Genomic DNA, 12,866 nt, shown 5'->3' on the forward strand with positions numbered 1-12,866 from the left:
GCAAGTAAGAGGCAGGTAAAAGATTCTGTCGTCCCACCTACATTCAGAGTGCAGAGGTTCTGCCAGGAGCCGGAGCAGTTCACTTGGGCGGACTCTGAGCTCTCAGGATAAGGAAAGGGTCTTTTCAAATCACCTCTTCCTTGCGCCAATGCAAGGAGAGGCCCAAGGGAATATTCTSCCTGTAGGGTGGTTACAATATTGCTGTCCAAAATAGGTAGGAAAGGATCATGGATTCTTTGACTGGTAGAAATGGAAGGAATTAGCTTACTGAGCTTGCTTGGGGTTTGTCTTTTTTGTAAAGCTCCGTAGTGAGGTACTGCTGTTCAGTGGCACTCCTGTCAGGATAGCTCCACTACCACGCTTGGAGCACAGAGAAGTGGAAGGGTCAGAGATTCAAGACTGAGCAAATAGTGTTTAGCTAAAACTTCTGCTCCCTACTGTCCTGCTAGAAGAGCTAGGTATTTTACATGTCTACAGATTATTATATGCGASAGTATCTCCCTACCAAGCATACTTTCTATCATTCAGTTTCTTTTAACAATGCAAAACAATCATGGAAAAATGTTCAATTATAGCCCATTTATTAATTATAATTAGAATGCATGCTAATTCACTGGCCTTTGAACATGAATCAAAWGTTGTTTTGGCCATTCAAGAATATTAATAATAAAGTCATCTTACAACTCAAAATTTTGTAAAATAAATACCTGTTTCTAAGGTATAAAGCCTACTCTAAAATACATCAAATGTAACTGATCACTTGAAACACTTTGGGTCTCATTTTGAGTCTCTAGTTAACACCGGCAGCTTGCGCAGGGATCGGCCTAGCTGCATCTCTCAATGCCCAGATTAAAGCTAAGTTTCTGCTCTGGGTACAATAAACTGTGTTTTGCAATGTTTCTGAGGAGACAATTTTATAAAAAAAATCGACTATCACTGTATGCATCAAAGCTTAAGATACTGCATGAAAATGACTATTGCAAAAAACACTGTATAAKGAATTCAGGGATCGTGATGTACTGTGCAACCCTGGCATGATCAGCATTACAGACTGTAATTGAAATACTGAACACTCGAAGCTCCACTCGGAGTGCAGGTACTTGGTGGTCCACACCTATCCAAGGACAACCTTGATCTGTGGCTTGTGAGGTATCTGCAGAGCCATGTTGCGGTCTGTAAACAATAATCTTCAAACAACTTTGTCTCAAAATCAGAACAAATTGAATAAATCAGTACAAAGGAGAGAGTTAAATACACATTCTGTAGGGCAACTACTGCACTTTTTGCAGCACCAGTTCTTCCCTGCTGCATGTTATGTGATACAAATCCACATGTTAAGGGTTCTATTTAATCATTTTCCTCTTTCATTTATTGCTCTCAGTCTTTGACTACAAGGTAAAGAATAAGGCAGCAGTTCCCAAAACATATGAAATTAGGCACTAGAACTCTGACAACTTGCACAGGTTTTGTTCGTTTCCTGTTTGTAACTCTGAAGCTGGACAGAGCATCTATACATCCCAAACGTGTTCAGCAGCAGCTGTCTGGCCTTGGACTGAACTTCCTCCCATTTAGATGAACTACCAGGAACTGGAAAAATCAATAAAATAATAAACACGATTAAATCCTCTAGCAACTTGTCAGTTCAGTTGTTCTCACATTTATTATGCAGTCTCACCAGATGCAATAATCTTTTTTGACACTGATGATTTTTATTAATTTAATATTGTACTATGGTCAATATGTATTACATATATTATCTTATACCTTWAGGCCTCTATCCTGTCATTAAAACTGGAATTGTATTTCGATAAAACTGTGAAACTAGTAAATCAAAAACAGTTAAACTTTCTTACTAAGAATATTCCTGCACTGCATGAGGTGTATAAAACAGTCAGTTTTGACAAAACACAATACTAATGTTCACACTGTTTCAAAAACTAGTTCAGAACTCTATCTTTCCCAAAACAACGTAAGGATTTTCCAAGAAAAAATGCTTTTTTTCCACCCAAAGAATCTATACTAGATGTTTAAGCATGAATGGATATTCTCCTTGCACTATTTCCACTTAAACTTTGTCCTTCACAACAAAAGACTGGAGCAAGGGCTTTTGCTGTGAAAAAGCCAAGTTAGTAGATATTTTTTCCCAGAATTAGGCTTCCTGGATTTACTTAACAACAATATGAAGAGAAAATCAGAGTTTTTCTATACTTGATCTTAACCTGGAATTGTGTTGTACAGCACCTTACCTAATTGCAAGTGGACTATGGCAGTTGTTTTTCCTGCAGTGAGAGACCAGATATTTAAATCTTCTATAGAATAAACATCTTCAATTTTCATCAAATCTTCCTTAATACGATCCACATTCAAATGTCTCGGAACTCCTGTGATACCAGATAAGAGGTAAAATTAATTTTGTTTTCTGCAAACACTCACTGGTCTTCAAAATAAGATGCCCTGGCACATCTTAAGAAGCCAAGAGATTTTATAGTTTGTGCTAAATTTGAAGGGATTAATAACTGGCAAACAGCTATAAGTCAAACATCTGGAATTTGATACACGATTAATCTGTCATATTTGTTTTCTTTGGCTACATCTCAGTTGCTGCCCTGGAGATTTCTTAAGCATTTCACTGTTTTTGTCTTCTGAGTGCATTTCTGTTTATTGCTGTTGTTGTTTTTCCTAAATGACAAGAAAAGCACTGGCCATTGATGATTTTGAGGTCCTGGATTGCAGAAGACAATACTGTCACATGAGACACATAGGAAGGGGCAGGTCCGAACCAGGACTTTCTTTAGAAGTACTCAATTAAGCAGCAATAGTGGACTTGCTAGTCAAAATAATGCAAAGAATGTTGCTGGCATTTTTCTCCCTACCTCTCCACAAGGGGTAAGATTATTCAGCTTATGTTCAGCACCCTCCCCATCTCACCTTGAACACCATTCTTGACTTGTGCTTCTACTGCTGTTACTACAGGAGAAACTACAGAGGTAATAGAGCAGGAGTTGCTGGAAAGCGGCGAGCAGGACAGGCATCAATGTCCACCCACTTGGCCTAGATTTGCTGCCTCCTTTTACACACATTCTCATTCACTTACATATAAGTTAATGTGAAAATGTAGACCTGAGCCTGGGCAAAGGTTCACTGAGCCCAGCTGATGTCCAATGCAGAGACATGAGAAAGTTCTGTACTTTCCAATTTTACCTTCTCTGGATTCTGAGTTACCTGTGAGCACAGCTAAGATTTCTGCTACTCTGGCAAAGGTCAAAGAAACCTAAAGACTGCTGCAACTTACATCAGCTCTCAGGAACCAAAAGACTGGAGACACAACCCATATTGATAGATAGTTATCATCTTGTCAAAAAAAAAAAAAAAAAAAAGCATCATTCCTCACTGTTATTTGACACGTAGTACTGCAGACTGCACACAGACCTTACCTTCCAGAATAATGACTCCTGTGTCACACAGAATTCGGACTGTTGTCAAAACAACCAGTAGGGAGAATACATAAGTACATATAGGATCAGCAATCTTGTACTCTGGCTGCAAGGAAGTTCCAACAGAATGTCACAAAATACTATAGAAATTCTTATCACTTACAACACTCTTTTTAATGTAATCATTGGAGTTGAAATAAAAAGTTCCACCCTCCCTCAAAGACTGGCCCTTCCTTACCTTGAAGCGGATGATGTATGCAGCCACGAGAACACCGATGCTTTGCACCAAGTCTCCCAGGGCATGGACAAACGCTGCTCTCACGGCCAGGCTGCTGTGGCCGTGGCCGTGGCCGCTGCTCTGGGCTGTGCTAGGAGAATTCAGCTGCGGAACGTGGGAGTGCGGCTGCGAATGGGAGTGGAGGTGGCCAGACTGGTTCAGCAAAAAACCCATTCTGAAAATGAAAGGAAAACACTCCAAGAAGCAGGTTCTATGGTTCCCTTTTTGCTTCATCAAAATAATGGAGAAAATACATTGTCATTCCCTTATTTTATGAGAAGGAGGAAGTCCAAAAAAAAGTCATCCGATAAGGAAGTTACAGGTCATGAATAAATTAACACAGAATATGAGTATTAATGGGGAGAAAAAGAGATCTTACATCAAGTTAACTGCAACACCAACAGCTGCTGTAATCAGCATGATATCGCCATTTATTTCATAGTCCATATGGATAGTTCTTTGAACAGCTTCATACAAGAGGAATGCCATAAGTATATACACCAGCAATACACTAATGATGGCTGATAAAACTTCTGCAAACAGAAAAGGAAACGGCATTACAAAAGCRAGTCTCAGATCTATTTTCTATTAGTAATATGTTTATAAGGTGGACCTTTATAAGAGCCTTATTTCAACACTATTTTATGCTTATTAAAACACTAATAAGTTGTGCRGTAATTTAGATTTAGAAAACAGGATTAACAAAAGGAGTAGTTCATGGTAATCAACTCCTCCGTGTTCTCCTGTCAGTTTATGCTTCATATGATGTTCTCCCTGATTAAACTAAAATTTCTGCACAGACGACGACTGTGACTTCATCAGACTACCTGAAACTTCTGCCTGAGAAGTCACAAAGTCACAAAGTCCTGTCCTGGGGAAAGGAAGATCCACATCTGAACCATCACCAGCCCACCTACAAACCAGAGAAAGTTTTGTTTCAATTGTCCACAATATTAAGCTGGATAGCGATGATTTTTATGTATTCTTTACTGTTTAGAATGAAGAAGAAGTTATAAAAAGATTAATGCACTCAACAATGCAAATTCACCACACATTAATACTCAGACACCTGACGTGTATATACACATTATCTACTGAACGTTTCAGCTATGAATCATCATTTAATRTAAGTCCCTGTATTGTTCTGATATACTGTTCTAATGTTATCTGACGGTTACCAAATTTTTCTTTTTTTTTTTTTTCATAAAGGATATTGTTAAGTTTGAGTTTTTCAGTCTAGTAATCTTCTCTTACCAGCAGGGCTTTCAAGATGGCAAGTACATCAAAATAAAGAGAAAATAAGAGACTGAACAAAAACTTTGGCTGCCTCATTGCCCTGCACCTTCAGCTGCCTTTTGTAGCTGTGAACAGTGGTTATGATTCCCCCAAAGGCTCCTGCTGTTCTGGCGTGAGCTAAATGGGGCTGTATTTGGAGACTTTTGATCCGAGACATGCCTCAATCCTCCTCCTGTTCTGGATTTGTCACTGTCTAGTACAGCTTTCATTATTGCAGGAGGTGATAGTTGCAGAAAAGCACTGTCTACTTTTAATTTATTGAATATTGTAGATASAAAAGAACATGCAGTTATAAAAACCATTTTAATATCACCAAAATCACTTGGTCCATAGGCTGCATTTTAATATCATTACAGGCGGAGAAATTCACGCCAACACACTGAGCTGTTTGGTAGTGTGTCAATGCCAGGATGAGCATGAGCTCTGCCAGGCAGTAACAAGGCTCTGAAAAGCAACTGTCACAACCTCCGATGATTTCACAGCGATACGAAAATCCTGGAATCATCCATGCAAGCAGTAGCATTCCTTATAAAGAAGCAGATTATTCAGAACAACCACCTTAAACGCATTTATTGGAAGTTCTCTAGCTTCTTTTTTAAGTTATACAATCACAGTAGCTTTCACAAAGTCTCTGTCCTGTTGGCATACTAGATTTGTGCTTCTTTCACTTCTTTTGAAATTAACTATGCCCTGGCCTGAGTGAGTCTGTCATTACTAACGCTGCCTCTGCAGAAATGGAAAGATGCCAGGTTCTGTATCTGTGCTTAAATCTGCTCCGTATCTTGCTGAAAAGGAGATATCTCCACTTGGTGAAACAGAACTATTTTTGGCTTCAATAGTATAGCCTTTTTTGAACAAGGCTGTAATTTCCAGTGTTTCATCTTCACTTTTCKAACCCATTCCTGAATCTGTCAGCTTCCTTTTTACCACTGAAAATAAGAGTACAACCAAAGAATGACCAAACACAGTATGCATTCAAAGAGAATTCCAATTGATAAAATTTTCTCTAAATTTGACCAGATAACCAATAGGTCTGTTGTGTTGTTATTACCATGCATATGGTAATGGAAACCACTTTATGGTTCTGCAAACAAAAATGGCAATAAGCATTGGAAACATTGTTCATTATAAAATTTTCATGCTCACTCTATCTATAGGTTACCTTAAAATTTAATGCAAAGCAGGTCAGCCATGAGATAGTTCTTGTACACATTCCTAGCTTTGAACAAATGTTCCTATTTTTTTCTGTGACAGATGCTCAATCTGTACCCAAATTTTAACACTCTGTCATGTTTTGTTATCTCTCTCACAAAATATAGGCTATTGACAAACCTGAATTATTTGCTSACAAGCTTCTTAGAGTATAGAATATTTGGGAAAACATGCTACAGCAAAGATCCAGCATAGAAGCAGCTTTGTTCCATTGCCAGCATTCACTGATGTGTAAAACTGTGCTCTCAGGCCACAATGTTCCAGTCGGGCAAATTAATCTCACAGATGTGGCTTCTGAAAACTATGTGTGGGCACTTTGAATCAGCTCATCTTCAGGACTTGCAAATCCCAGACCTAAGTTTTGGGGTCTCCTGCAAGGTAGACCTCTAGTTCCTTTCCTCCAACAGAGCCGGGCCCTACTGCTTATAGGGGAGGTACTGCCAGAGACTGCCTGGTCCAGCTGCCTGCTCGAAACAGCAGCAAGCAGAGCACGTTGCTCACAACTGYGTCCATCTGAGTTTTGAGGACTTCCAAGAACGGAGACTCTACTACCTCTCTGGGCAACTGTGCCAGTGTTTGACCACATGTTGTCACTGGGCAGCAGAAAGGCAGGAGTAACTGCTGCAGGGGTGAGTAGCTCTCCTCACGATAGAGGAGGTGATGGGCCATATGGACAAGACATATGTGTTATCCCACCGACCACCACTGCATCAGCCTGGCCAGTGTTGTTTTTTGGCAATAGAACGGAAAAACGATAAACTGGGGTGACAAGAATCATCAAGGATTCATGTTTGTAAAGTGCTATAGATCCCTTGAATTAATTAATTGAAAAGACAGTGAACACTTCCATAATTCAGTAAGATTTTGATGGCTAACTAGGTTCTCTTAAAATTAATTGCTGAAGCTTCCTGTTTTAATTTAGGACATCATGCTCATTCTGCATGCTAATTGTTTTTCAGAGGTTATAACAGACATGCACAACACCATAAAATTATTTTAAAATAAGGCTAAGTCGACTTACTATGTCTAAATGCTACCAAACATCCTTGTGGAGGATATGAGCAGATGCCAGGGGCATACTTCCAAGGTCAGGTTTCAGTATTAAGGGGAACTCCTGCYACAAAATTAAAACTTCTTGAAAGAAAAGTTTGTAATGGGAAATGCTGGCATTGTTAATCCACTTGTGCTAAAGCCTCAAGGATCTTTGCTAGTGTACAGAGTCAGGCATTCATGCACTAGTGACTAACTGATGACATATGACCAGGAGTGATGGAACTGTWGAATTATATTGCTGTTCTAGCAGCCAAAGTAAGAATTGCAAACACTGACTACACCAAAAGTTGAAATTATCTTAAATATATATGTTATAGAACATAGAGAGGAGAGATTAAAAAATGGATCTATTTCATGAAACATGACGAAGGTCTTGAAAAGATATCTAGAAGATATGCTACTGTATATTATGAATTATTATTAATACCTTGTACAGTAATCAGCTACCTGAAATCACCTTTATCATCTTWTATTTGCAAATATGAAGTAATGAACCCTGAAAATACCCTTCCAAGGTTTAATTCATTTTTCTGTCTCTATCTGTTTTACAGAGCCAGTTAAGTACCTTACTGTATTACACAGCATGGGACATTCTGACCTCCCCTATATGTTTCTAGGAGTGCCACAGATACGAACTTAGAGATTTCTCACGGGACAGAGCTATGCTACAATATTACACTCTACAGAATTTTTTAGCCCTGGATTTGTTATTGCTCTTCTTCCCATATTCATTTCTCTAGAATTCAGTGTTCTTTATAGTTGTTGCTTCAAATACTGCGTTAATAGTAAAAACTGGTAGTAAAATACTGTGTCAATAGTAAAAACATACCTAAGCGATGAAATCCAAAGGTGAACTTCTTTGTGGGAGACTTTGCAGACAGCCAGAGAGCAAGTAGAGTCAAAATAATTCCACTAAGGTCAGTTAACATATGAAGTGCATCTGTCATAATTGCTAGACTGTTGGCAACATATCCACCTGAAAATAAAATTGGAAAAGTCAGGACGTGCTAGTAATGATAATGGCACAGCTTATAGATACTTACTTTCAAAGCGCTGCATTAAACACATGAGAGTACTTCTTACAAACCTGGACACTTTGCCCCTTTAGAATCAAAATGCTGTGCTGGAATTTAAACCTGCTGCAGTTACAAACATGGTGAAGTGTGCCCTCTGTTACAGCAACAGAAGAGAAAGGATTCTTCCCTGCAAAYCCATGGAGACTATTTGTTTCATACAGCTTGCAAGATCAGATCAAACAGTTTAACATCTTTTCTCTGAATAGTGTGTTTCATCAGCTGATCCTTCCATTAAGCTATGACTACTAAATCTTTTGTCACTATAGAACAAGGACAGAGATCCAGTGACTCAAAAGCAATGACATTCACCATGCCCTCTCTTTTATTTTTACTGCACTATCTTTTAAGTGTCATCACTCCCCRTCCTGGCAGGGCTGTATAACTTCTGCCTGTCTCTACTGGAGACAGCAACTTTCACTTGCAGGGCTTCTTGCTTTGTTACTCACTAACGTATTTTTTTCTCACAATTACGAGCTGTGTAKAGACAAATAACCTCAGATCAAAGGTTAAAATCTTCATTCTGATTCAGTTGCCAATGTTACTGTGGGATGGGCAAGAGAGATCTCATTGATGTGCCTCTCAAGTTATTTCTTATCCAGTTGGGGAATCAAGGGCAGACTGTCTTGTMTTCCATACGCAGGAAGGCAAGCCCATCTCCTCACAGAAGATTACATCTTCAGAGGCAGTTTGCAATGACTTAGTTCCTCCTTTCACCTTGAGGTTGTCATTGAACCTGCAGGTCCCACCGAGCAGAGCACACAGCTGGCGTGACATTTGGCAGGCCTGCGGCTCCAGCTAACACTGCAGGCTCGAGATAGCTTTGTGTACTGAAAATTCACAGGTAAAGCGTGAGGAAACAGAAAAGGGAAATTCACAACCGGCTGATTGCTCTSAAGATCAGTCAGAAAAGGTGTGTGTTTGTATATGTGTGTGTATSTGTATGTACCTGGCTGTACACACACACCTGCAGACAGAGCTACACTCTCCTCGTGCACAAGTGCATGGCAGAGTGCTGTGGCAGTAGCTTGCACGGCCACTAACTATTGAAGACAAAGCACCTTATTCCACCCTAGCTCCTTTCCCCGCTTCCCTTTAGTTGATCGTAACTTTCTACTTCAATTCATGGAGGCTGAAATTTTCCAGAGGTCAYTGCCGTTCAAAGATGAGCTACAGCTTAAGCTTTAGCAATTCAGCATCTTTTAGCATGAAATGAGTTACACCTTTTCTTCCTGMATTAATTTGTATTTTCCCATAATTTCAGAAAAAGAGATGGGAAATTCAGTCTGTTTTAGAGTCAACATGGAAGAATTAATTCATGTCTATGGACATTCAGTTCAGCAGTGTAAGTGTGTGATCATTTAAAGAATGCTGTTAATACACATAGATTATATTTTGAGTCGCTTCAGTCCAAGATCAAACAATTTCATTTCAGTTTGTTTCTCCTTAAGATATCTGTAAAAATAAAAATATAAAGAAGAATTTCAAATACTGTAGTTAATTTTAAGGTAATATGRGGCTTAAGAAAATGAAACGGATTTGAAATAGAATGAAATTCTGAAAGGAAAAGTTCTCAGTTTCCAGGTGTACTTCTTGCTTGCTTGGAAGAAACTGCCTGAGGAAAGTTTAAACTTGAGTGGCAATTTGGGAAAAAGATAATAATTATCTACAGCCCTTACAAATAGATGTCCTGATGGCTCACCACTGTTATCCCTGACCCATTAAGGACAGCAGTTCTCCTTCTGAACGATCAAATAGGAATCTCTGAACATATCTGAACACATCAAAACCCTGGCCGGAAAAGCTAACCAAAACGTTCCCATAAAATGCAAGCCGTTATCTTATCTGACTTTGACGTAGACTGTTCAGCAAATTTAATACTTAGGTGGGCTTGGTTAATGAGCCCGGCTGTCCTTCGGAAAGAAAAGAAAATGCCAATCAAGATTTCACAAAGCTTGGCTACTGAACCAGAACTTCATTCACCTTGACATCAGTAACAGATAGCAGAAAGGTTTTTATTGAAGAATTTAATTGTCTGATAGGGTCTTCTGCCTTCTCCTCAGAAACTCAAATCTGTCAAGGATCACAGAATGGATTTATTCAAAATATTCCAAAATCTGATATGATGGGACCAAACACAGTGCAATAAATTAAAGAAGAAGGGCAGTGATCCACGACTTGAGGTCCATCTTTAATTACTTGTTCCACTGCTGATTACATGTCCTAGGACAAGGCATTCTGGTCAAAATCCACAAGAACACCGAGAGAGCTAATTCCTGTTTATTTCTGTGGGAGTTAGGTATTTTATGGACCTGCACCCTTTAGTTCCTTAAGCCTCAAGCCCCAAATGATGCCAGCAGGCTGGTCCAGCACACGCAGACCTCATTCCTGTGAGCCCACGCGTATCACGAGTACTAACACTTTGCACAGCCACATCAACCCCCCTGGCTGGAGCTGCAAGAGAGAAGCAATGGTGATGCAACACTGGTAAAGGAATATTTTTACCCTCAACACATTTTATTTCCAGTGCTCTCCCACTACTAGCTAAGAGGGGGCGTGCAATAGCACGAAGCAAGTCAGGAACCCTGGTACAGATACAGTCTCAGCGACTTCAGCATCAAGTTGTGAAGAGCTCAGCAGTACTGCCTGGTAAGTAGCCCTTCAGATGGATTAAATTCAGCACAYGTCAGGGCCCCGATATGAATACAGTCTAACTAAACCATCCTAATGATAAAGGACGTCTACGCTTGAGGTCAGACGCTACAAACTTTGCCAAATTTGCTCAAGTTCAAGATGAACCAAGATCTCGGACAGAAAAAAAAGASAGGCAGAGAAGGGCCAACCGAGGCATTTAAGCTGATCTCCGCAACAGGTCGGGGGCCAAGTGCCTTATCAATGAATAGATAACATACTGTGGAAATGCTGTTAATGACTAACCAACCACACACTCAAAGGAAGATTGTGAAGGACAAAAACACTATTTTCCATCACCCTATGTTCTTGAAAAAAGGCCCCAGATAAAACCATGGTGCAAATAAAGTCAYTCTCTGAAACTAGACCTGAACGTTGTATTTTTTTTTCCCATGTACGTGCAACAAACTGTATTATTTACACCCAGATCATAGTTTTGGCCCTTATTTATACTGTAGCTGCATTCATAGCAGCAATGGGATAAGAGATGCGAGACCACTTCATCAGAAGAAAAAAAAAAAAAAAAAAGGAACTTGATTTCTTTTTCTCTAGAAAATTACGGCCAATAAATTCTCTGACATACACTTCTATGGTAAAATGAAAGCAATTTAAAAGTGATTGATTGGCACAACTGCTGGCAAGGCTGGTCTCCACCTGCCTGAATGTCTAATGACTAATACAGTGATGTCCTGGCTCGATCTAACACTCCCTCCCCACTCCTTGCTATCAGGGGAAAGAGGAGGACAGAGCTTACAGGTTCTTTGGGAAGGTGAGGAACACCCAGTGTCCACACTAATGTTCACAGACATATCCAGATTACAGATGGTAACAGGACAATAACGAACAAAGAGTCAAAGAAGATGAATGCTACACTTAAAAATCATTAGATAATGGGGAAGGCRTAACTTTGAATAGCTCGCCTACACATCCAAGGTGCTTTTAACTTTAGATTTTACTTCAAGCCTTTGCCACTGCAGCCTATTAAATGAAGTCTTGTTTCATACATAAATACAGATCCTCTTGAGCCTGGATAGCTGGTAGTAGCAGGGCTTGAAAGGGAAGTGATAAAAGCTCAACTTGACCACCAGATTTGCTCTTCACTAACTGAATCTTTATACAGGAACAAACTTCCAGGTCAAATCCTACACACTTCATCCAAGTACTAACAAACAAAACCCACAACAAATTGAATTAAATCCTGCCATTGAGGTAAACTAAAGCAACAGGTCCTTTAAAGCTTCCTGCTACAACACCTAAGAATACCAGGGGGTTGACAGCCGCCCGTGTAGAGCATGAGCCAGTACCGGGCACGGCGGGAACCGGCAGGCTGTCCAAGGGCGGCTGCTTGACGGGATGTTACCACTTACAGCTCTAGAGTTTGTGTTTGCGGTTGCAGGAGGAAACCGCGCGCGGTGGTACCTGCTGCCTGAGGATGGAGACACCCGCCAGGCCGCAGCGCGGCGCACCCGTCACGCACCCCAAAACACTCCTTGGCTCCTACCCAGCGTCGCCTCAGGCGCCACGCGCCCCCGGGCCAGCACTCCTCTACTGCCCTGCAGTAATTAGAAAGTGCTAATGCTGGAAATATCCATATTTGTTTAGGCTAGGCTGTGCTCGCCCCTCATGAAAAGCAGCTTACAAAGAAGAATTCTATGTATAGATGTGTATAGATGTGCACACGAGGCGAGGGCAGCCCCGCTCCCGTTCCCACTCACCCACGAGCTCGCCGGCCATGAAGAGCAGGTAGAGGGCGGCGGCGAGCGCGAGGCGCCGCTTGACGCGCCGCAGCCGGGCGCCCTCCCGCCGCCGGGCGCAGGCGCCGCACGGCTC

The 12,866-nt window shown here is 40.6% G+C and overlaps 1 protein-coding gene across 1 annotated transcript in view; it reads right to left on the reverse strand.

Annotated features, from left to right (window-relative positions):
* Positions 1–1,432: 1,432 nt before the first annotated feature.
* Positions 1,433–12,866, reverse strand: part of SLC30A4 (solute carrier family 30 member 4) — a 12,548-nt gene continuing 1,114 nt past the window's right edge. Inside the window, exons 2-8 of the mRNA XM_026045814.1 lie at positions 12,752–12,863; positions 8,102–8,248; positions 4,091–4,244; positions 3,673–3,886; positions 3,435–3,540; positions 2,247–2,381; positions 1,433–1,587 (exon numbers count right to left, since the gene is read on the reverse strand). Of these exons, the coding sequence (XP_025901599.1) occupies positions 1,433–1,587; positions 2,247–2,381; positions 3,435–3,540; positions 3,673–3,886; positions 4,091–4,244; positions 8,102–8,248; positions 12,752–12,863 (1,023 nt within the window). The remainder of the gene's footprint in view (positions 1,588–2,246; positions 2,382–3,434; positions 3,541–3,672; positions 3,887–4,090; positions 4,245–8,101; positions 8,249–12,751; positions 12,864–12,866) is intronic.

This window comes from Nothoprocta perdicaria, unplaced genomic scaffold (genome assembly GCF_003342845.1).
Source record: "Nothoprocta perdicaria isolate Ctin4 unplaced genomic scaffold, notPer1 scaffold_41, whole genome shotgun sequence".
NCBI classification, from domain to species: Eukaryota; Metazoa; Chordata; class Aves; order Tinamiformes; family Tinamidae; genus Nothoprocta; species Nothoprocta perdicaria.